General features: G+C 38.4%; 1 protein-coding gene across 10 annotated transcripts in view; it reads right to left on the bottom strand.

The window, feature by feature from the left end:
• The window catches only part of UNC79 (unc-79 homolog, NALCN channel complex subunit), a 108,797-nt gene that overhangs the window by 37,135 nt on the left and 46,824 nt on the right, over positions 1-24,838 (bottom strand). For 5 of the 10 annotated variants that reach the window (XM_058027421.1, XM_058027426.1, XM_058027419.1 and 2 more), the window contains 10 exons: positions 24,457-24,522; positions 20,378-20,664; positions 16,472-16,654; positions 15,561-15,723; positions 12,517-12,669; positions 10,001-11,215; positions 8,210-8,317; positions 3,853-3,969; positions 1,785-1,868; positions 37-139 (listed from right to left, as the gene is read on the bottom strand). In XM_058027421.1, the coding sequence (XP_057883404.1) occupies positions 37-139; positions 1,785-1,868; positions 3,853-3,969; positions 8,210-8,317; positions 10,001-11,215; positions 12,517-12,669; positions 15,561-15,723; positions 16,472-16,654; positions 20,378-20,664; positions 24,457-24,522 (2,479 nt within the window). The remainder of the gene's footprint in view (positions 1-36; positions 140-1,784; positions 1,869-3,852; positions 3,970-8,209; positions 8,318-10,000; positions 11,216-12,516; positions 12,670-15,560; positions 15,724-16,471; positions 16,655-20,377; positions 20,665-24,456; positions 24,523-24,838) is intronic. The other 5 variants (XM_058027422.1, XM_058027420.1, XM_058027429.1 and 2 more) reach the window with 3 other exon arrangements.

Here is a 24,838-nt window from a genome sequence, read left to right as displayed (position 1 = left end):
CTAGTTCTTTGAAAGGAGAGAAAATAACCCACTTACTTGTCAGTCATCAGAATGGGCTGGTCATCAGCAAATTCTTCGGGTGCAGGTACAAACATACTGACTATACTGGGTGCTGACAGCAAACTAGATTTTGTAGCACCTTAAGGCAATTAGGAAAAGAATTAAATAAAGAAAATACCCATTAAACAGAAATCCAAAATGCTTGATGAGCAGACTTTTAAAGAATAGCCATAATGGCTTTACTATGCCTAGAAATAAGAAATAAATTGTGTCTATAAAAAGACATATAAGCACATTCCTTGCTTCTGCCAGATTATTCCAATTACCTAGAACTATCAATTAAAAATAGATAAATCCTTGGGGGAAAAAGATAACATAATCAAAAATTCCAGGAAACTTGATGCAATTTTATCTACTAGGTAGGGAAGATGATTCTACAGTTGCTACAAGACTGGACATCAGGAGTTTTGCAGTATTCTCCCAAACATGTTGGGAATTAACTTCCCATAGTTCTCAGTTACATGAAGAAGGAATTAAGTTCACTTGTCTCTACACCAGGTCATCAATCTATTCATACTATCCTAACAGAGCCACAGGAGATAAACCAGGAAAGGACAGAGAAAAGAAAGAATTCATAAGGAATTGAGAACATTGGAGGGTTGATCATTAGAAATGCTTTCCATTGGAAAATCTTCAAAAGTATCTTTATCCTTCAAAGCTGAGTTTTTCAGCTGCAAACACAGCAACTGTGATCATGCCAACATGTGGGGCTCACTTTGCCTTTAGCAATTTTTGTGCACCTAATTTCTGATAGATGCTTATTTCATTAGGAAAAGTCATGTATTATGGGAGATCCAAACTCTTTGACTTCTCCAAGTTCTGCTTTCCTGAATTACAGTTTAAGTAATCCATTGCCACATTTCTTTCTGGTTGCTTCAATCTGTAGATTCAGATTTAATGTCAACATTAACCTTCTCTGGTAATATTTAACTATGGAAACACGAGGAAGCTTCTCTATGTAAGATTTAGATGGAATTTATTATGCCAAAACCCTGATTACTGCAGGAAAAGCAAATTTAACAACAGCTCTCAGGCAAAATAAGCTAAGAAGCTCCCACAATTTCTGAACTCAACATAAGTGGAGTGAAATGAGAATAAGGCAGATTTTAAATAACCATTTTATGAAGCATGAAGGAAACATTTCTTTCACATCCATAGTTCAGAACTTTATAATTGCTCCCTAAGGTTTTATTGGATATAAGCAGATACTTCAGGAAGACTAGAATACTCCAGTAATGTAGAACAACATCCAGAATGCAGGGGAGAGGTATAGATTTTGTATCCAGGTTTTTTCCCCTCTCAGATGGATAAAGATCTGTCTGTCATGACTTTCAAAGTTTCACTATCATATTCTCTAGATGTAAGTTCCACTGCAGCACACAAATGCTAAAAGCAGTCATAATGCATGTTACCATGTTCGAATAAGACTTAACTACTCAAAAGTGTTCTCTCTTGTGCAGTGAACAGTAGGAAAAAAACATGATTTAGGCAAAGAAAGTAGGTCACTGCCCCACTGCAGAGCTCTAAGAGAGGCTGGGTGTATTTCAGCTGTGAGGGAGAAGAGTTTATACAGAAATGAGATTCAGCCACTCTATACTTTCTGCAGGACAGCTGAGGGTTTTAACAGCTGAATAGAACACAAAATTCAGCACTATTTTGTATTTACCATTAAATCTTACTGTCAGTCTTGGCAGAGGACCAGGTCAAACAGACACTGAACTAACCTCTGATCCTCAGTGGTGGTCCCTCCAAATCTGGGTTTAGGCAAACAGGGACATTGCACAGCCTCTTTCCATGCTGTATCTGCTCTGTGAATAAAGAAAGAACTTCAGTCTCCAGAACCACAAATCCAGCACCTGTCACCAGTCAACTGCACCACAAGTCCTAAACAGCTAAAACAAGAGAAAGACAAATACAACTATACAACTGCTATAGAAAAAAAGAAAGAAAGGGGGAAAAAAGGAAATAGTTAATTTTTTAAGCATAGAAAGGAAGGGGCAAGAAAGAAAAAAAGAAGTCCATACAGGAAAAAGGACACAGACAACCTAATAAAAAAGGCATTTTACACAAGAGTCAATTAACAGGAAAGGAAGTGCTAGCCATAAAGATTCTACAAGATATGGAATATATGAGCCACAAAAAGAGGAAGAAACAAGTGCTCAGAAATACCAATACACTAGAAGAGGTATTTTGTATTGACTGAAGCCAGGCACAAAACAATTTTTTTACAGACAGCAAGCTTGGGAAAAGAGTGATTTGAAATAAGAATGGAAGAGACACATGACACCTACCCAAGGTATTAAAAAATAAATTAATAAAGCATGCATGGACCAAACACACATATTTATGTGGGATGAGACTACTTCCTAGTTGGTATGCATGACTATAACGAGTCTTAAAATTGTGGGGTGGCATTGAAATGACAAACAGTCACACTGAGCATTTGTCCAAAAAAAAAAAATCCAAAAAGGCCTTTCCAAATAAAAAGTTTACTTTGAAGCTAGTGGTTGAACAAGAGACTGAGAGATGCAAAGCTTTCCAGAAAAGAACATTTCATTTCACTTCTCTATGCTTGAAGGCCTTCAGCTGAATTGAAGTCATAGATGTTGCAAAAAAAGCTACCAGATTTGGAACTAGATTACCAAGAAGAAAGCTACCAGATTTGGAACAGGATTAACTAGACAGAGATTCTAAACAGTTTTGAGTATTTGACCTGTTCATTTTGAATACAAGTACTCCTTGCAGAACAAAGGCAGTAACTTTTAAATCTCTAAAACCCTGCCTGATCCAGCTCTGTCTGTTCAATAAATAAACTTACCTGCTTTTAGAACAAAACCTCCATTGTTACCACTGGCAAATTCTGACCTTTATGACTTAAGGGTCTCATGCTGAGCATGCTACTCAGCAGACTGGAATAGAAAGGATAATCCTGAACTATGCCCCATATCTTTAGCCACTCTTCAGCTACACAGCTTAGTTTGATGGAACTTGATGCTGAAGACTAAATCTACCAAAAATTTCAACTCAGCTGTCCAGGGCTGATGGTAACACATTCATTCAGCATGATAAGTTCCATACATTATTTGAAGCATTCCTTTCTCTAGATGCATCTGCCATCTGCTGATAAATTCCTGAGAAGTAGAATTTTTTATGTCACTAACATCAAAATGAGCACTAAAATATCTAGCATTTTTGACAAACCAAAAGGAATTTATTGTTTAGTGACATCTGCTATGAATTTGGTACAACTAAAAGTGTTATACAGAAGAAAACAAAAAACAAATGAAATGAGTAGTGAATAAATTACATGCTTAATTTAGTTTTCATTGCTTTGCATTCATCTTAAAAGGAGAAAAAGCAGTGAGTATGGTGAAAACTTCTTTAAAGAGAAACAAAACTGGCTGGTAGAAGGCACAACTCTGTGGTGTAACAACACCATTGTAAACAGACATACAAATAAATGATTCCATGCACCAGGGATGAAATCCTATACCTAATGAATTCAACTGTGATTATTCCATTTCTTCCAATGAGACCAGGAAATAATCTGAGTAATATGCACAATTAAAGGGACAACACTGTACCTCCCAAACATGTAACTATTCCAACACTTACTAGGTGATAATCTTGTACTGTCTATAAAGATTCACTTTAGACTTGATACTGATCACTTATTTGCAATAGTGGAATAGAAATACTCCCTTTTTCTTTCTTTTTTTTTTTTTTTTAAGTGGATTGTTACACAGTAATTGGTTCAGGAAATAGAAATAAAGAACAATAAATGCAGCTCACCAGTATCCCAAGTGCTGATATTGTGGGGAGCACTAGACTGGTGTTCCAGCTGCCTCTTCATTAGCTGGTTCATTGTCAGAGCTCCCAAAGAGCCTCTTTTCATTTGTCTGAACTGAGCTGCAAGTCAGAAATGCAAAAGGATTTCAGGAGCTCAGACAACATTTAGAACTACACTCATTTACTGATCTTACAAGCCAGCATGATATAAATTCTGAAATGGCAATGAGGGCTGGCTCTAAGGATCTTGCTCAATTCAATATGCACCTCTCATACAGCTACACAGGGTACAATTGTGGCCCCAATGCCATCAGTCAGAAGAGACTTGGGTTCACGGTGTCAACTGTCAGTGCCTTTTTGCCTCCAAGTATTATGAAAGCTAATCAAAAGACTTGGCATCTAGGAAGAGGTAAGATCCTACCCCAAAACTCCCATGCTGGGAGGCAATAAATGTACACTCGAGCCTCACTCACATGCATCGTACCAAGGAAGGAAACTCAGTCTCCTCCCAGCACAGCATGAGGACTGCTGTGTCCATGCTGACCCTAGGAAAGCAAATCACTGACACTGTGTACCACAGCATCCTTCAAGGGAGGCACGAGCTGAACTTGCCTCCTACACCCCACCCCTCAGGCAGAGCACCTGCACGTTCTGCTGATGGGTGAAGCCAGCAGCCTTTGAAGATAAGACCTTTCTCTAACTTCACTGCCATTTATCTTATAGAGAGCCATCAAGCAAGAAATATTCAATTTTTATTCATCCAACAATTTACTTCATTAAAAAGATTGATTTATGAGATATGTGTCACTCAGAGTAAAACCATAAGGGAGACTGAAGACTTTTGGTTCATATCAATGTGGTGCTTAGGAACATGACTTAGTGATGGACTGGTAGTGTTAGGTTGGACTCACGGATCTTAAAGCTCATTTCCAACTGAAATGATTCCATCTATTTCCTCTAATTACATTGAAGAAGAAAGAGAACATACACAACTTCTGACTTTCTCACTTTTTTCTCCATTCATTAAAAAAAATCAAATTGAACAAGCATAAAACATTCACTTGGACAATTGAGCCTGAGCAGTATACTTCCACAACTGAAACTAAAATCATTGCTCACTGTATGAAGACAGAGTTTTAAGGCCCTGCTTGAACAAGGCCTGTGAAACTGCTGACACAAGTATCCAGGAAAGCTTTTAAAATGTTTCCCTGAGAATAGCTTTAAGTTTTTCCTCAATAGGCCCTTAGAGCAAGACCAACAAACTAAAATCTTCTCTTAATGATCATTTTCATCTGTTGAACTACATTCAAGATCATTAAAAAGACCAATAACTATGAGGTAGTTCCATTATAAAATTCTGAACAGTAGCCATCTAAGCTGTGAAATTAGACACAGAATTTCACATAAATAGCTGTGACAAAGTAGTACAGATAAGGGATAAACTGCAACTTTCAGAAAGTCAAGAAGGATTGAGTGCCTTCTCCTAAACTTGCTCTACTCATTTTCTATCAAAGAGTTTAGAATTCAGAGTAAGCAGAGTATTCCCTCAAAAACAAAACAAACACAACAACAACCAAAACGAATACTTCAGTTAAAATCTGCACTGAAATTATTTTATTAGATGAAATATTTATGTTTTTACTCATTACATCCTTTCCAGTTATATCCTTCTGAAGTGCATTTAAACTCCATTTTTTGGCCCAAGTACAGCATTTCTGCAAAGCTGCCCTGGTATAACTGAACCTGTAGAATTGAACCAAGCCAAGAGACCATTCCATGCTTCAATTTTGAAAATTATTTTGCAGCTGCCTTTCACACAAATTAAGAGTAAAATAGAATTTCCATCATTTCTAGGACAATGATTTTAAATAGATGCTTTATCACTTTATCAAGCATAGAATTTCCTGATAAAAGAATAGCAAATAATGTTAGAACTGACAAGACTGCTTGGAGTGCAGATGACTGTCAAAATAGAGAAAATTATCTCTTTGAATTTTCTCTAGCAGCTTTTTGTGATTGCAATTAAAATTTTTTCATGAATATATCACATAATCAGGCTATTGTTGAGCAGGTTTGGATTTCCAGGATTATTTACCTGATTTCTCAGTGAGAGCAATGACTTCAAATAATGATAAGGAGAAAACAAACAAACAAACAAACAAACAAAAAAAAAACCCACCAAAATCCAAACCACCAGAGAGCTACCACAAAAAAAAAAAAAAAAAACCCAAAACACGTCACAGTTGCCAGCCTTTGAACAGTGCTGGATGCAGCATGATTGCTGTGGACCAGCATGTGACTCTGCATGCCTGTGACTGACTAGTGGCAAAGGGAACTGATCTGGTTTCAGCTGGGGTAGAGTTGGTAAAGCTGTGGCTGGTACAGGGCTGTGTTTTGGATTTGTGCTGAAGACAGGGTTGATAATGAAGAGATGTTTTTGTTATTGCTCAGCAGGGTTTACACAAAGACAAGGCCTTTTCTGCTTTCCACGCTGCCACTCTGGGGGTGCATGGAAGGCTGGGAGGAGACACAGCCAGGACAAGTGACCCAAACTGACCAAAGGGACATTCCAGACCTTATGGCATCATGTTCAGTATATAAAGTGGGTGAAAGAAGGAAGAAGGGGGGACACATTTGTAATGACAGATTTCATCTTCCTAAGTCACCATTACTTGTCATGGGGCTCTACTCTTGTGGAGATGGCTGTACACCTGCCTGCCCATGGGAGGCAGTGAAAAAATTCCTTTTTTTGCTCTGTTTGCATGAACAGGTTTTGCTTTCCCTATTGAAGTGTCTTTATCACAACCCATGAGTTTTCCAGGTTTTACTCTTCCCATTCTCTCCCCTGTCCTGCTGGTGGGAGCGAGAGCAAGCAGCTGCCTGGGGCTTGGATGCTGGCTGGGGTTAGACCATGACAGGGGGGAAGGTTTTCTCTATCAGGTTCTCTGCAAGAAACCTAACAAGCACGTTAAAAGATGAGTAACCTTCATACAGTGGTTTGCAACATTTTTCATTTGTTATCTACTGATCTGGTCAGCCCTGTAGAATTCTCTACTCAAAGAGAGAAGTCCAAAGGCAAAATCTTCCCATTGCAATGATGTATGCTTTGTGTGGCCAGGTTATATTACCTGTTTGTGTTACAGAAGTGCCTTGTGCTCACAGGCCTGATCAGGGCCTACTATGCAAAGCACTGTAAGGATACATAGTAGAAGATTAAAATCATTTCAGCCTAAATGTACAACAGACACAATGGAAGAATTCATACCCCTTCTTGCAGTTGGACACTGAGGCAAATTTCCAGAAAGACGAAAGAAATATTTACATAGGAATGCAGGTTCAACATCATATAGGTCAGGAATCACTAGCACTGGGCTAAAAGCAAGAGAAATAGGTCTTAACTGGACCCTCTTCAGCTGCTTTAGTAAGTGACATCTGTATCATTAGGTGGCCAACAAATGTACTCTATGAGATGCACATGACCTGGGATGCTTGTGGGAAAACTGGGGAGATACACAACTAGCATGTCTAAAATAACATTCTTCCTTTAATAAGCCAGAAACTCCTTCCAATCAAAACAGCAGACGATGAATTTCCAAAACTAAAATTTAATATTGCTATAGCAATCTGAAACTGAAGTTCAGCAGGACAATTGAGCTGACCTAGCAGTTCATTGGTATAAGAGGAAGTAATTTTCCCTCCCTTTTTTACTAGCCACAGTTCTGCCCCGCTGGCCTTCAGATGGGTCACCTAGATGGACACACCATTCTGAATTTTGTTCAGGTACCTCCACCTTAACATCTTATCTTCATTTGCTCTGTTAAGCCATCTGTGATGTCTACTGCAAACAACAGAGTTCACTTTCAATTGAAATGCTTGTGGGAATCCCAGACAAAGAGTTATCACATTTCAGCAAGCAACTGAGGAAGTGGCATTCAAGGCTTTTTACAAAAATTGCAAGAGATTTTTTTTTCCTAAGGTACAGCAAAAAAATGTACCAAAGGCCATAGTAACAGCCCTGTGGACCCTCATCTTCTGTTTCTGTGCACTGACAGTTGACAATGCTTTCTCACAGGGCAAAAGAAACATTCAGCTTTAGTGAATTGCTGCTTTTAGCTGCTACCTACTTTAATTCAAGAAAACCACATTTGTCAAACTTGCCATGTCCCAAGAGAAAATCTTTAGCTACTACCTGTTAAAATGCTGCTGATCACCAGAGATTTAACAGTTCTAATGATATCCAAAACAGCTGTACTTCAACGAATCAAAGGAACTCAGAGGAAGGAATTTACCTTACATGCTGTGCATCTCTTGCACAATACAGTAACTTTGATTTTAATCCTCAAACCAGAGGTAAACTTACTTGATATGGAAGAGTGACTACTTGTCTCTGGAACACCTGCTTCAAGGGTTGGTGCAGATGATGACTCTCTTGGCATTTCCAGCGTTGAAAGTCCTTTGGCAGCAGGATCTGCATGTGAAAATTGTGCTTAAACTCTCAGCATTTAAAATCAACAAAGTTTTTAATCTCCCTTCTCCCTAGATGCCCTTTTTGCATCATTTCAGTCATCCATTCACCATCTGGCATTCCCAGCAGTTTTAAAGCGATTCAGTGTGTCTGTCATAACAATTTTTATAGGGGAACAGGGATCTATTTCTTAAAATCACTTTTTAAAGGAGACTTCTGCCTATGGTCTTTAGAGCTCACGACTAATAAATGCACATAGAGATTGATATTGATCCCACTCAAGTGATTATTGGAACTACCAACATGGAAATAAGAGAGAGACCACTGAGACAAAGCTAGTTTAAGTGACAGCTTAGCATCTTTTAAAAGCCTTAACTCCAACATGCCTACAGTTTTCATTCAAGAGGCTGTTGACCTGAAGATTCACAGTTTAAAATTCTGCATTAAAAAGGTTCCACGTGGTGTTTCAGAACTGGAACGGCCCTTCCAAGCAGTTTCAAGGATAACAGTGTTCATTACTGCATGAAAACTGGCCCTTTTTAATGGTCAAAAAAAAGCACTGAGTCTAATTGCACAATTCTTTCAAGGCCACACTTCTCTACATGAAAGGCTCAAAAGCACTCAGCTCTCTTTAATTTTTATAAAGCTCCAGTAGTTCTTCAGCTTATTAGAACCATAAATGGGACAACAGGCCTGAAACATAAAGGGAACAGTGTAACTATGATTACACGGAACAATTTCACCTCGTAAAAGTGGAATATCCTAAGAAAAATTTATACTGTGATTCCCTCTGAAGCACTTAAGAAAAAAGTGAGGTCAGGAATGCATAAATATTCCCCCTCACTTCAACAGCCACAAGGAACTGAGGCCTCAAGGATTCTGTCCTTTTTCATTAATATGTTAAAAAACATGGTAAAATTCTAGTAACTGAAAAATCCTAGGGAAAAAATAGCCAAGAAATTTAAAAGGGAGCAGCATCCTATTTTTCAAACTGTTTGATAGATCCACTTGGAATCTGAGGAAAAGCTAAAGCTCACTTCCTCTTCACCGGAAAAAACTTAGTAACAGAACTTTGCATTGAAATCACCTGAAAAAACCACTTAGGGTATGTAGAGGATTGTCCATGTTTGAATTATAAACCTTTAACAAACACAGACCAAGAAAACTTTGTGGATACCCAGTACAAAGAAGGCTTCAAACAGATTTTAGTGCATAAAAATAAAATATATGCATATGTCTATGTCTAATGCTCAGCCTTACACTTTGTGATCCATTCTGCTTTCCACTGCCTTACGCTGGCAAAAGAAATAAGGACCAAAAATCACTACACCAAAAGAGAATCAGTGTAGCATGGACTGGATTAGGAGGGTAAAAGGCATGCAAGTATGACCATTTTTCTGACTCCTAGCATAAAGGGGACAAGGAGTTTCATTCCCTTACTTGGATATCAGAATGAGTATTTTTGTCACAGAACTCCACTTCCTTTTCAAATGGGTCCTTTAAACATCCCTCATACCTGAATGATTAGCACATTCTTTGTGAGAAACATACACCTGAAAGCTCTCAGCTAGCACATCAGATGCTATAAATACCCACATCTCACTGTAAATATACACATCCTTATACGGGTCGGTTACTAAAACCTTCACACAAAAATAAGCCTTTTGACTGGGTGAGTGAGCTCACCTGCCTCCTTCTGCTCTCCCAGCTTGTCAAGGATGTTAAAGGAAATGTCCAGGTATTCTCTCTGAATAGCACTCACAGCAATCTTCCTCTGCTTCCTCTGGCGAGGAACAATCTGAATCTTAAATTCTGACTCCTCAGTCTCCCCTTCTTGTTTCTGCTCTGTGTTTTGTTCAGTGTCAGATTCTGTATTGGCATCAAGTTTATCACTTTCTGTTTGCTTTTCAGAATCTTCAGGGACTTTAATAAGGACTGTCTTTACATTTGGGCTTGGAATTGTTCCACTAGGTTTAATTTCCTCCACACTGAGCTCAGAGTTATCATCAAGGGACATTTCTGGAAGGGCAGATGATTTCTGCAGCAGGTCCCTTTTCTGTTTCAGAGTTAGTGAGTTTCCAGAGGACACGTCCTGAAATTCTTCTGTCTTAACTAACTCTGAAGAGTCCTTCTGATCTTTGGTAGAAATAGAAATGACCTCCTCTATTCCTGCTGAAGTACTGTTGCTTGTATCCTTAGAACTAAAGTCTTTGGAGCAATCTTCGATGCTGAACTGCACCAGCGGAGTTGTGCTGAGGCTGAGTGCAGACACGTTGATAGGAGTTGAAGGAGATGAAACAGCGGTTTTGCCAGAGACCTCATCATTCAGCGGGTTTGTTGCTTCTTCTTCTTCATCACTCTCCACTATTCTAAGGGGAGGAAGTGGTTCAAAGACTAAAGAGTCACTGTCCGAAGTGGAGAGCACTGAATGTTTTTCAGGACCCGATGTTGAATCAGAGGACAAATCTATCAGATCTAAATCTTCCTTGGGATCAGCAATTTTAACTGGGGAGTCCACTTTCACTTCATAGGTCTCCATGCAATTTAGCCTAACCTCTGGTATGACAGGTCTTTTGGTTTCCTGGAAGCTCTCTGTATGAGGAAGGCTCTCCTGTGTGTCTATATTTTCGGCTTTAGTGGAGGAGTTCTGCCGAGAGCGTCCATAGTCGCTGTGCCTGTGTGTGGCAGGGACAGGAGGCTTGTCTAGCTCACAGCGGTCTATGCAGGACTTCCTGCGGTGTTCGTCTAGCGAGAACAGCAGGGAGTCTGCGTTCCCTATATCAAGAGATTTTTGTTTTAGAGAGCGCAGTTTTTTTTTCTGAATGCTTTCTTCTCTCACACAGCGTAGAATACTGTCTTGTAAGGCCCCCGTCTCTCTATATTCAGCCAGCTCTATTTCACCTGATCAAAACAGAAAAAGCTAATACTACCTCAGTTGGAGACTTTTGGCAGATACTTTCATCGTTGTATCACAATTCAACATGACTGACATTTTAAATACAAACCCAGTATTAGTCAAAATTGCCCACATTTTGTTTTAACCTCAGAACCAAAGTACATGGATTTTTACAACAAATAATAACAAAAACATGCTATTTAGATAGTAGAGTTTACCTAAATGCTGTCCAAAGTCTATTCATCCTGGACACAGGTACATGAAGATAGACTGTTTAACCTTGTGCATTGAAAGGAGATGTCATAGACTTGTAATTTCCACAGATACTTGGGATGGCTGCATGTAGTACACCTATTATTTACTGCAGCAGAACAGTAAAATGGATGCCTCTGATTCAAGAAGCAAGGGTAGTATTGGCAGTGAGGATATTGCAGCACAAGCCTGAGATCAGAGAATTGTTCCCTGGTGATCCTAGAACCATCAGTTATCAAGCACCCAGTCCTCCCTCCTCATGCTGGGGAGGAGGGCAGTGAGCACAGCTGCACCTGCTGGCACTGCCACTGCACTGGCACTTTGCTATGTGAACACACTCATTGAGAACATTTGCAAAGATTATCACCATTGCTGTTATTATGAATCATATATTTCCACATAAAATATGATATGCCTAATCATTACTATCCCCATATTTTAAAATACTCCACATGCAAATCACCATGCAGAAAAAAACAGTGATAGAAGTTTAAGTGTTCACTCTAGTCAGAATCACTTCCCCTCCCTCTGCAAACACCTAAATGAAAAAAAAAAAACCAGGCAGGTGGGTGGTAGTGAAAATTGCTTCAACTTTTTTTTCTATTGATTCCAGACACCAAAATTTGAAATAAAATTTTAAAAATTTTCCCATTTTTGCCAATGGAAAACCATAACACTTGCAGCAGCAAAACCCAATTTGCTTACCATAGAGTCCCACCTCATTAACAAAATCAACTTCTCAGAAAAAATTATTTAAGTAAAAAGTCTTCAGCCCAATGGTTGAAGCAAATTCAAAAAAATCCTCTTAACTGGTTTTTTAATTCAGAAGAGTAATGTTTCGAAAAACAACTGCTGATTTTAGGTATTTTTACTCTGGAGTGCCTATTTTGAGATTCCTGAGAGATAACTCACTCAGGGAAATGAGAGTTCTTCAGAGTAGTTATATTAAAATTAAGCAGTGCAACAAACTCTACAAAGATAGTTGGTATAGCTTGAAACTAAGAGTAGGAAATTTTATTTCTGCATGAGTTTATACCAACAAAACAATTCATACTTCTCTGAGCATTCATCTCAACTGGTTGATATTTGACCATTTTGCTGCCACCAATTCTCTTCAGTCTTGCAAAGAAAGTTTGAGACTCTTTATTGCAAGGTCCAGTTGGAGTATCATGAATATCAGATTCATCAAAAACACTGTCTTCCTCTGCTGAGAAAGAAAAAACGTTATTACTCTTAAGAGAGGGCAATTTCTTGAACAAAAAGCTGCCTATGTAACAAAACCTCAGCTAGTGTCAATTAAACCTGAATTGAAAAATGAAGTTTGCTAGAAAATTTGTATCCCTGGTTTAATTTGTCATTCTTATTACATCCCAAGTTAAGGTCTGAGAGAAATGAAAAATGGGTTACAGTGCAGCAAAAGTATAACAAAGCTTTTACCATTCTAAGGTGATCTTCTCTACTAATAATACATATAATACTTATAATAATACAAGATTCTTTAGTTAGAAGAAATACTCTAGATTGAGACTCTGACTTGAGTAAAAAACTTCTGTATTGCTCAGTCAGAAATGGTAAATTGAAAAGATGGGAATTAGTGAAAGAACTACAAGGTAAGGAATGAACCAGCAAAATAAGAAAGTGAAAAAGAAAGAAATGGATAATCTGGGGAAGCTGATAATGGTAACACTAATAGAATAAGACCTAAGAGTATGAATTATGAAATTACTGATCTAAGTAATAATAGTAAAATATTAAGCACTGATTTGAGACCAGCCAGACAAAAATGGCAAAGGAAAAGAAAGATCCAAATCTATTTATCTATCTAAAAAATGCCATATTGTCCATATGAAACCACTATTAAAAACTAAACAGAAATTAAAAAAAATTAAAAAAATCTATCTTGTGGAATCATTCTGTAATTCTACATCCAGTGATTCATCTCCAAGGAAATAAGAAACACTACTGGGACAATAGAAAAAAAACAGAGCACTCAAAAGAAAAACAAAGTTGGCCTTGTTTATTGTAGCAAGCAAATATGGAGAGGAAATGCATTTGGTGTCTGGGAGTGAAGGGGCAATAAGTCACAGAGCTAGAATGGACAAAAACTGAAGACTTAAATGAGACATAAATATTTTCAGTTCTGAAATTGCTGGAAAGGTGCTAGTACATATGAAGCTATGAAACTGCCACCTAAAGGCATCAGGGACAAGATCCCTAATTGAAACGATGAATCCAGAAAAATCAATCAAGGTTGATAGTAATAATTTCTACAGTAATTGGCTTTAATAAGTTAGAAGATCACTTTTAATGTCATGTCCTATGTGTAACTTCTTCTTCCCCTTACCAACAAATGCTTTTTGTCACAAGATTTAGCATCAGTTTCACAGCAGTCTGTACACTTGATCTCCACAATGAAGTTTGGCAGAAAAATTAGGAGAAAAGTTTAATACTGGCGAAATCCATCTTCAGCATATGAATTCTTGCTGCTTGACAACAAAATCCTCATCTGTTCACTATCTAAACACCACCTCTGATGATGACAGCAACACACCCACCCACACACACACTACCTGACCAGTGGTTAAACAAGTCTCTAGAAAAGGTGGGAAAGGCTTCAACTATCCAAGTCCCTGGGGAATTGTATTTGCTGCTTTTTGTAGGTCAAAGAAAACTCTTCTACATCCTCCTTTTCCTGCAGTCCTTCCACAAAGGAGGAGAACAAGCCCTGTTGTTAAGTCAGTATTTACAGAGTAAAATTTGCCCATTTATGGTCCTTTACCTCTGTGCAGCCCAAAGCCCTTCACAACAGCTTTGGAAAGCAAGTAAATATTATTCTCCTTACCATAAACATAAGGAAACAAAGCTGAAGTGAGACACAAGGCCACCCAGGGAACCAGTATGGGACAAGCTGGGTATTTGGTCACCTTAATTTGTCTTTAAAATATCTCAGAATCAATCCAGAAAGTTAATGCTCTTTATAAATGCATTAGTAAGTCATTATGAATTAAGTCATTAACTTGTCTCAAAATAAAGACAAATTCATAGTAAGGCCACAGTTGTGTTTTAGCCCTCCACTAGCAATACAAAATGTCAAACTGAGTGAGGTTATGCAATATGTAGTTTAGATCCACATTAAGATTGCTTTAATTTGCTAGAGCAGAGTAGTAGGGTGTTCAGGTAAACAAAATGTTGTGCTCTTGTTTTTGTTGTACATCTTTTCACAAGCAACAAGCAGCAAAATAAGAAAAGGTACTGACATGAAAACAAGAGAGTTTCTTGGATTTTTCTTCAGAAGAGTTTTCTGCATACTACAAACACTATTTGAGAAGGAAGATGTCACTATTTTGACATTCTGTAGCCTTCTTTCAGCTATTTTGCCTTTTAGCATATAAGCAGCTAAAAGGCAAAATAGCTGAAAGAAGGCTACACAATGTCAAAAGAGCATGTTAATCACTAACACATTGTGTAACAAACATCACAAACCTAAGGAATTACACTCAGTGACACTGTGGCATTTGAAGCCCCAAGCTTGCACCAGTTCATATCATCACAGTACCTCTGCTACACCTCATAAGCACATACAGAGCTCACCATCAGACACAAACTATTGAACCCTTCTTTTGCCCTTAGACAGCCACCTACACATTTACATTAACCTTGTCAACTTCAGCTCCTTTAAAGAGAAAAGCAAACTATAGACTCAGTTCACAATCTTTTCAGTATCGATATTTGCTACTATTTCATGTCATTACAAAGTTAAATCAGAATGTGGTGTCATACCAGTTGCACACCTTGTGTGATGTAGGATCAGCTAGCACTGCCTTAGGAAAGGCCAAGAACTATCCAGGCATGGTGACTGAACCATTATCTGTAAGATTCACTCCCCTGGGAGATGAGACCACTGTGTTATGCTCAGCCTACAGAGCAGCTGAGAACTCCTTTTACCACACATGGCTATCCTGATCAGGTAAGTCCCACTTCAGACTCAATTACAAATATTATCTTCTAAAGTTCAGACCATATTTACCATTCTACAACATCTGCAAGACTTAGTGAATTGAATCAATGGCTCTCATACAAACCAGAGTGTTAAAGTACCTTTCTCCTTTTCACTGTATCGGCTTATGTTACTGTTGTCACTATACAAAGGACCAGCAGTTGCATGGGGCTTGCAGCTGTGATACTGAGCGTTGAGGGTATTGACTGTGATGTGGATTAGGTGAAGTACAATCTTGCTGATTTCACAGTCTCTGTAGGGGTACTGTTCAGCAAAAGAGAAAAACTTCAGCTTAAAAACTAACTTTTCTCCTTGGATAAACATTTAGGCAGTAAAACAGAAAAATTACAATAATATTGTCAGCTGGATGTCCTTTGCATTCCCTTCACTATTCATTTCCAAATATATCATGAGAAGCAGGACTCTTGTCAGCTTTGTACACAGAATTATTTTAATAAAATATTAAAAGTCCATATTAGTAACATTTAGTGTCTGCACTTCCTTGTGCACCCTATAGACCTGCTAGAAATTTGTTAAGCATATCGAAAGTATTCACAGCTCCATTTCAGTGCATAAATGCATTACATTCTAACAGCATTTAACAGCATTAACTGAAGAATACAAACTGCTAAACTGGCACATTCCTCCATTTAAAGTCACTACTCAGTTGTTTTTTTTTTTAAACTAATTCGAAGTTATTCAAAATACTCCTCACTGGAACTCCATACATCATTTTCCCATTTTAATATCAGTATTTTCCTTTCTCCAGTAAAGTTTCCTCTCTCAAGTAAACACTTGAAAGACAATAAAGACTGAAGAAGCACAGAGGAAGTCAGAAGCACAGACTAAATCCCAACTATTTCAGACACTGAAATTAAATGCAGTCAGTGCATCAAAGAAAATTCTCCTTTACAGTTCCATTCACTTGCCATACATTTAGGTGTTCCCTGTAACAAATTTATAATTGAAGTGTAATTTTTTCTGTGGACAGTATCTTGTTAAGACCACTCACCTTGTAGAGAATAACAAGCAAAGCCTTTAACCACATCTGCCGAATGTGAGGCTTGAGGGACCAGAGGGAACAGCGAGGAGGCTGCTGAAAGTAATGCCTTAGCTGAGGACAAGAGCAATATTTCAACACCTGCACCACCAAGGGAAGAAGGTGTTTTCCCAGGTTGATGTTATAGTCCATCACCTGAAAAGAACACAGGAGTTACCTCACCAAAATCAAATCCACCAATGTTAAAAAATAAAATAATTAATACAGTTGAGGTATTAGGTAAATGCAAGGAAATCAGTGGTTTTAAGAAAATCTCACTACCATTTAAAAGCTTTCTGCTAGCTTGCCACCTTCTCATTTTAGCCAGACAAGCAGAATGAAACAAAGCAAATGTGTTCTGAAAGCCTTTCATCCAGCACAGTTTAAATTTTAAGATACACTGGCAAGTTCAGAAAATATATTATGCTGAAATAGCCTTGTATTATGGCACAAGTTGATCATGCTTCAATACACAAAACCATTTCATGTATATCCCATGTTCAACAGGATGTACCTATGAGTTTTGGGGGTTGAGTAGTTTGGTTATTTGGGTGTTTTGTATTAACATTTTAACATTGTACCAGTAGTTTTCTATATTTTTCTCAAAAGGCTTGCAACATTAGGCATTAGGTCTTTTTAAGCCCCAGGTTCTGGAATCAGGTATCACATTAGGTTCCCACTCTCCACTGAAACTAAGAGTGTCCACTATGTTATGCAGGAAGCTTATGCACACAAATCCTAAAGGATCTAAGACTAAAGCAAATGAAAATTATCTTGCTCTAAATAAAATACTCATCAATCTTAAGTAGTGGTGTTGCTGCAGACAGGTTGCTGTGATTACTGTTGGTCACATGCCTTGCCTCCATCACGACCTTTGAGGAGCATCATGCTATTTGGGGCCAGTGGTTTGAATCCTAGGAGTGATTCACAAGTGCAGTGAAGCCATATATTCACACCACCCTGGCACAACTGTGTTTCACTTGAAGCTGCAATGCCATTTTTTATCATCTTCCTATCAGTCTTCCAATATGAGCTGTTTTCAAAATCACACATGCTGAAATCAGCAGTTAAACTAGATCACAACAAGGCTCCACAAAGCCCTTGTGTCTGATGCTGCCCTATGCTGGTTGACACCCAGGAAGGTGCAGCAACAGGCCAAGGCAATTTCAGCACAACTCCCAAGATCTAATCAGCAGCTCTCTACATCTAAACAGACAGTCTATGCTTCTTTTGTTTTGTTTTGTTTTTAATAGAACAAGCAGAAGAGACTAATTTACAAACACTAAACTCGTGGTCTCAAGTTCTCTCCTGAACAAGCCAACTAGAAGTTTTTCCCTGTAAAATTCTCCAGTTTGACGTGCAGCTGTCTCAAATACTTGTGCAGAGCTGAACAGATGAATCCCGTGCCTATCCATGTAGGGTGAGCCAGTCGAATATATGATTTATAATCACCAAATTCGGTCCTAACCCATAATGCCGCGTTCGCCCAGGGAGCGAGAGTTACACAGCACGGGTAGGACAAGCTCGTCCTTAGAAAGGAGACAGAGCGCAGCCTAACGGAGCATATCCCGTAAAGCAAAAACGCCTGCCGCTGAGCAGAGCCATTTTCCAAGCTGCCGTGGGAAAAGAAGGAATGAAGGAATAAAGGAATGAAGGAATAAAGGAATGAAGGAATAAAAAAGGAAGAAAGGAATAAGAAAGGAATAAAGGCCGCGGGAGAGGCGGAGCGGAGCCCGCGCCGGGCCAACGCGCTGCGCAACAGCGCCACCGCGCGGGCAAACAGCGCCCCTGCAGAGCAACCCGGGCTGCCGGAGCCCACAATACTCGGAGCTCACGGTGAAAAATTTGATTTTTGGTTTTGGTTTTTTTCTAATCGAAGTCTCCACTCGAATCAAGCTTGGAATCAAAATCAGCGAACCAGCAAGAAAACCTAATCCCAACCTTTGTGGAGCTCACGGGGAAAAGCAAATATTTATGGCTTGGGAAAGAAGAGCAACTGAAATAGATCTCTTAAGAGCTCAGTACTAAATTTTCACTCTGTAAACACATCTTCAGATTACAAATGGCATTTCTCTTGCAGAAAAGGTGATTCCAAACACAAAGCAGCCTTACAGTAAGAAAATAATTCTCCCAAAATACAAATTAAAGTTGATGTCTGCTGCACAGAAAAAAATCCTGGACTACTGAAGCTCTCAAACTCCTTTTGATATCAGAGGAACCAGGATTCAGTTATAAAGATTTAAACACTAGTGGTGAATTTGGCTCACACAAGACATTTTAAAGGTGGAAGAGAAAGACAGGGGCTGATATTTACAGTTGCAGTAAGGAGCACTTCTGAAAATCAGTCCAATTATTATCACTGAAATTTGGGCTTCCAAACTTGGAAAACACTTGGAAAACAAATGTGGAAGATGCTGTTCTGTGATCTGAACTGCCACTTCCAGACTCTCAATACAAGAGCAACAGGTCTGAATCTGCTTTTACACTCTTTAATTTAAAACTGCACAAATGAAAGATGATTAACACAGAGCTCTGGGACAATGGAACCCAATGCATTTGCAGCTACTCAGTTTGCATTAACACCATCTATTCTGCTTCCTGAAATATGAATCTCTCCAGCTGTGAAAGTTTATCCAACTATCAACATCACATTTAACTTTGAAAAATCACTGATTCTAATGCATGAACCAGAAAATCTTGCTAAGATCTGCAGATCCAGAAGAGACAAGGATAGCTTTGAGCAATGTTTGAAAGTTACAGAGGACATCTGAAAACACAGCCCTCTTCATCCCCTAAGGTAATCCTTTATGAGAGACTGTGATAAGGAAAAAGCACTGAAGTGATGATGATGCTCCACTGCAAATAGGAATATTCTGCAAGTGCACAACATTTTTCAGACCACTACCACCTACTACTCTATCAGCGGGAATTGAGCTTTAGAAAAGTCTTGCGAGGTAGAAAATTATGGTCTTCCTTACAAGATGGAGAAAGAAGACACAAGGCAAGGATGTGCTTGGTCATTTATCACAGCAATATAGGCAAAACTTCATAATGGCAATAGCACTCCCTAGGAAAGGCAGAACAGAAAGTCCTGGTGCACTGTAAGGAAGAAAAATGAGCCTCCGGCAAAGTGCAGAATGTTGAAGAGTTCACTGACTGTGAACTCTTCTTCCGTAGGGAAACTCATCTTCCATAGGGAAACAAAACAAGAACAGGTCTTCCTGAAGAACAAAAGAGGAAATATTCATGAGGAAAGTAAGGCATTCAAAGGCTAGTGAAAGAAGGCAGAGGTTAGAAGCAGTCTCTAATTTCTCATACAGTGGTAGTATTTACAAGCCTCCATGCACACAAAACTGATCTCTTCGCCAGTAATGCAGCAACTTTAGACTACCAGTGGAAAGAAATTTCTTCACAAGCTGAAAATGTCTTGAAGTTTTAAGTAGGATTGTTGAGATATTGGGACACAAGACAGATGATGGACTTTGGACCTGGTAGCATAAGAGATTTGATAACAGGATACCTTGGCAAAAACAAACAGAACTTTGATGATTAAAAGAAGATTCAATCAGACTGGTTTACTGGAAAAAGAAAATTTCATTAAACTCTGCAAGCAAGAGATGTTGTAATATGCATAAGTTTGTGTTTTTAACCTAATCATTGAAGTAAATGTTACTAGTCTTCCTAAAACAGTATATAAGCATTGGTAGTGCACAACAAATTCAGATTCTGATCACCTATCAATCTTGCCTCTCTTCATCGCCGACATAGGATTATTACCTCATTCAGCCATTATTTCATTACAAAGAAGGCTGTGCTGTAATTATTTCAACAACAGGCAATAAAAAATAGCAGCAAAAGCTAGTAAGTGCCTTCACCTACTTGTGCTATTCCAGCAATAAAGGCGTTAAAGCAGGTTGAGACACGCATTTTTTGGGGTGCAATCATGAAGCATCCTTCCTGCTGATCGTAGCCAAGCAGGACGTACAGATGGCGCTTGACCGTGTTGAAAGCTTTGGCACTGCTGATGTCCGACTCTGCACTGCTCTCATCCTTTGCCATGAACTTCATCAGCACTGTGATCAGCTGGTGGACAGTCTGGTGGTCAATCCCAGCATCCTCTGGCAGCAGGTCTTTTATTGTATTATCGTTCTCTGGAGAAGGCTGTCCTATGGGCACAAGAGACATTGGTATCAAACACTGGAGAACACTGTGTAACCTCTGTAAATCCAAACAATAGGGTACAGAACACACCAGAATTTTTTCCCAGAGTTCATCGCCCCATTTCTGCCCAAATACAGCCAGTGAAATTGCAGGAGACAGGCATGCACTTCTGAGGACATTGCTCCTCTGTTGCCTCAGGTCCAACAGCACAGAAACACCTAATGTGTCACTCATCTCCATTCCTCAGCTTTCCCATGCTTAGTGGAGCACTTTATTTCCCATCCCAGTGCATTTCTGCCATATTGAACATTATTACCTTTCCACATCCATCAAATCCTACTGCCACTAAATTCTCATCTGGTATGGTTATCAGTCTTTCCTCAGTAAACATGAACAGATATCAGTCTTTGCCAGTGGAAAATGTACAAAATGGCAAGGGTAGGAAATATGAAAAGATGTACAAAATAATGATTAAATAAAGAATGAAGACTTCCCCTATTAGCACAAACCTGTATTTCTCTTAAATAACTTGTAGTATTAAAAATAACTTGTAAATAAAGAGTGTTATTTTAATATTCTAATTTACCTATATTGTCAATGTGATATTTGGCTATTCTGCCAAAGGATTCCTTTGCTGGCACAACTGCATCTGTCTTAGGTTCTTCACATGAAAAAATGCAATGCCTGTACTTTTTAAAAATAGTTTTAAAGTGTGTTGCATTTGTATTTGTGGGTAAACAGAAGTTTGTATGGCTGTTTTGCAAAGCATGGGAGACGGTTATCATTTCTATGACAGGTGAAAACTAAAACTATGCAGGGGGCAGGAATTTTTGGATCCACTTCTATTAAAAATAACTTTCCTTTATTGGTCTTATTTGGGTTGGAAGAAATAACAAACTTTATGTTATACAATATTTTTTATTCCAGACAGTTTTCACTGGAATTTTTAACTTAAAAATCCTCCTTCAAAATGGAAATTGTCTACCCAAGCTTCTTCTGGACTAAGATTTGCAGAAACAAAAAGAAAACAATGAATTCTGAAATAATTAAAATCAGAAATAAAGCAAAACCATTTTCAGAAGTACTTCAAAAATGTACACAGAAAGTAATCTTAGCTTCGTGGACATAAACTGAGAAATAATCTTTGATTCTTATATAATATTACACCCAGGTTAAAGTTTTCCATGGAATTATATCATAAAGACACAATTTTTGTAAGGATGATATCTGTCTGTATTATTCAGCTCTATTTATTTTCATCTCTATAACATGTTGTGAGATTTTCAATAAAATAAAGAAGGAAATAAAACGAAATGAATTATCTGATCATTTGGCTCTGAATAAATACTGGTTCTGCAAATAGAATTCAAAGAGTAATTATTCTTAAAAGATTAAACCACTTTATTTTCCACTTGCTGAACAATATAATTTAGAAGATTAGTGATAAAACATTCAATTTCAAAAGTGTTTCATAACTCTAACACAAGCTAACAGACACTTCCCAGGATGTTTCCTGACATTTTACTTTTCCAGAAATATTACTGCACTTTCTGATCCATTAAATACCTCATTTTGCATACTGCACCCTCAAGGAAAACTATACAGCAGGATACAGTGGACAGAGCTTCACCCTGATTTGTTTCACAGCCTTACTAAGGATCAAGACTATGGAATGTCATTCACTCCGTTTTTATTTTTGACGTGGGAACCTGCAAAAAACCAGCAATGGAGAACTACTTGTTTAAAACTACAGAAACTGTATCATTCCAGTTCAATCAATAGATCTTCAGAGTCTGGAAAACTTCTTCTGCTGTCTGGAATGAGTCTTAGGTTATAACAGGCCTGAACTAAACATTCATTTCATAAACAGAAGATACACATGATACCACATGAGGTGTTTAAATCCAAAGTAGGAATGCAAATCCAAGACAGCTCTGTCTTTACAGCGGCTAGGGTAACTTTTATCCCTTAAAATTCAAGAGCATTTGTATGTGCCTATACTAGGTATACAGATACAGACACCTATCCTCCCCAGACCTCATCAAAACCTTCTCACAAACACACAGCCAGGTAATATACAGCCTCCATGCCCTAATTCAATCTAGCCTTATCTCCAAAGATTCCTCTCTTTATTCATGTGTGCCTTATATCAGACCCCTTCACCTTCAAATTACTTTAAGATATATCACAATGCAACATAAAGCAGCAAATCAGAATGACATCATGCTTCATCATCCCAACTGTGATTTCTATAAGTGAAACTCTCTCAGTGACTGTCCAGGATACTGCATAGAACACAGGAATATGATCCTGGTGTTTAATCCATACAGAATGCACACTGAATTCAGCTTGCATTTGGACTGTGCAAGGATGCCTGGTTTAGATCTAGAAAGAACAGATGAGCATGAAAACTGGTTCATTCAAGGGCTATGTATAAAATACATGTTTTTCTACAACAGATGTACATCCTCCATTTAGGAGTCAGTCAGTTCCTTAGCTGAAACACATATGCTCAGAACTGCCAATGTAGCATTAAAAACTGAAACAAACCTCAAAAAAAAAATTTTACAAACATACAAGCTTTTAGGAAGAAATAATAAATATTGGGCAGGAGAAAAGGGACAGTAATTAGTCTTCTAGTTTCCAAATCATCTGCCATATCCTGAATCACATTATCAGAATTTTCTTGAGCTCAGTAGTTACAAAACATTTTATATACACATTTTTAGTGGAAACTTTGTTTTAACCTTATGTGATGAACTACTTAAGCCTGGAAAGTAAAGTGTAGCAATACCAAAATACATCTAATAAAACCACAATGGGTAACAACGCCTACTGTGGGACTGACAGTTCTTATGCAACAAATTCCTTTAAGCCCAGTATTTAGCAGGTGGTTGGTGCTGTTAAATGAAGAACAATCATCCACTGATATACCTGTTTATTGCATCATGATGTCACTTGTTCCCTCTGTGAGCCTGTGACAACCCACACATATGTTCTGTAAGGAACTAGTTTATTTCCAGCTCTCACTGGGCTAGCACAGCAGGGCTATATCCTGATAACTCAGAAATTCCCCTATTTCATTTCACAGCTTAGTCAGCTCCCACAGTGACAAGGTATCTTCTTTTCAGCTGATCATCAAATAAGTTGATATATTTTGATTAGGAATTTGCATCTGTTGGAAGTATTTCAAGTCTTGAAGACAGAACATGAAAAGATCTGAATCTGACATCTTTTCATTTCCAAATCATCAGCCTACACAGCACTCAGAGCAATAACTGTCAGTAGCCACAATTATTAAGAGATTCCTTGGATCCTGCTGTGCTACCTATTCTACAGAAGCCTGACAGAAGGGTGACATCTTCAGAAAATGTCAGTAAATACAAAATAAGGGACTTGAGATATTTATAAGCATGCAGAGTGTAATATACAGTACTGACAAGCAAAAGCATTCTGTCTGCTGTCTTTAAAATCTGAAGGACCCAAAGATCTGACTCAAAACAACTGACCCATGGGGCCAGTCTAGCAAATATTTACTTGTGGGCAATCAAACAGAGGAGGGTGAGGTACTGCTGGCATAGCTGACGGACTCCAAAGTCTGTGTTACAACTAGAGGCAGCTTTCATTAGAGACTGAGAGCAAAGCTTCAATTTACACTTTTTGGAACCGTGCTGAGATGTGATTCATTTAGACAACTTCCATCTTGTGCAAGTTTATCTCATGATTCAGCAAGAAAGTCAGAGTTAGAGCCTTCCTTTTCCTGTTCCATCAAAACACACCTCTTTTGTCACACCCACCTGGTGTTTGTTCTGGTGTTCCTCCAAGTGCTGGTGCAGACTGCTCATGTCTGGTCAAGCTCACAGCTTTAGAAAAAAAACAAGAGCAACTCTGTTTAATAAGGCAGCACTGCCATCTTACACTTAGCATACATTCAGTGCTAGCACATTTATGTTCGTTTACTCATGCACTGTTGTCAAGCAGTGAGTGTAACTGCTTGGAACATGTCACTTGTGTGCCCTACAGATTTTGTGCACTATGTTCTATAACTCTAATTTTCTCCATCATTTAATTTTGCTGGTACAAGAGTCAGCACACAGGAGTCCCTGTGCAGCATCAGTAATTGGTCATGAAGGATTACCTAAGAATTCCAAAATATTCAGGGGTACTGTGTTGGAAAGA

The sequence above is a fragment of the Melospiza georgiana genome, chromosome 6 (assembly GCF_028018845.1).
Source record: "Melospiza georgiana isolate bMelGeo1 chromosome 6, bMelGeo1.pri, whole genome shotgun sequence".
NCBI classification, from domain to species: Eukaryota; Metazoa; Chordata; class Aves; order Passeriformes; family Passerellidae; genus Melospiza; species Melospiza georgiana.
This window is presented reverse-complemented; position numbering and strand designations above follow the sequence as displayed.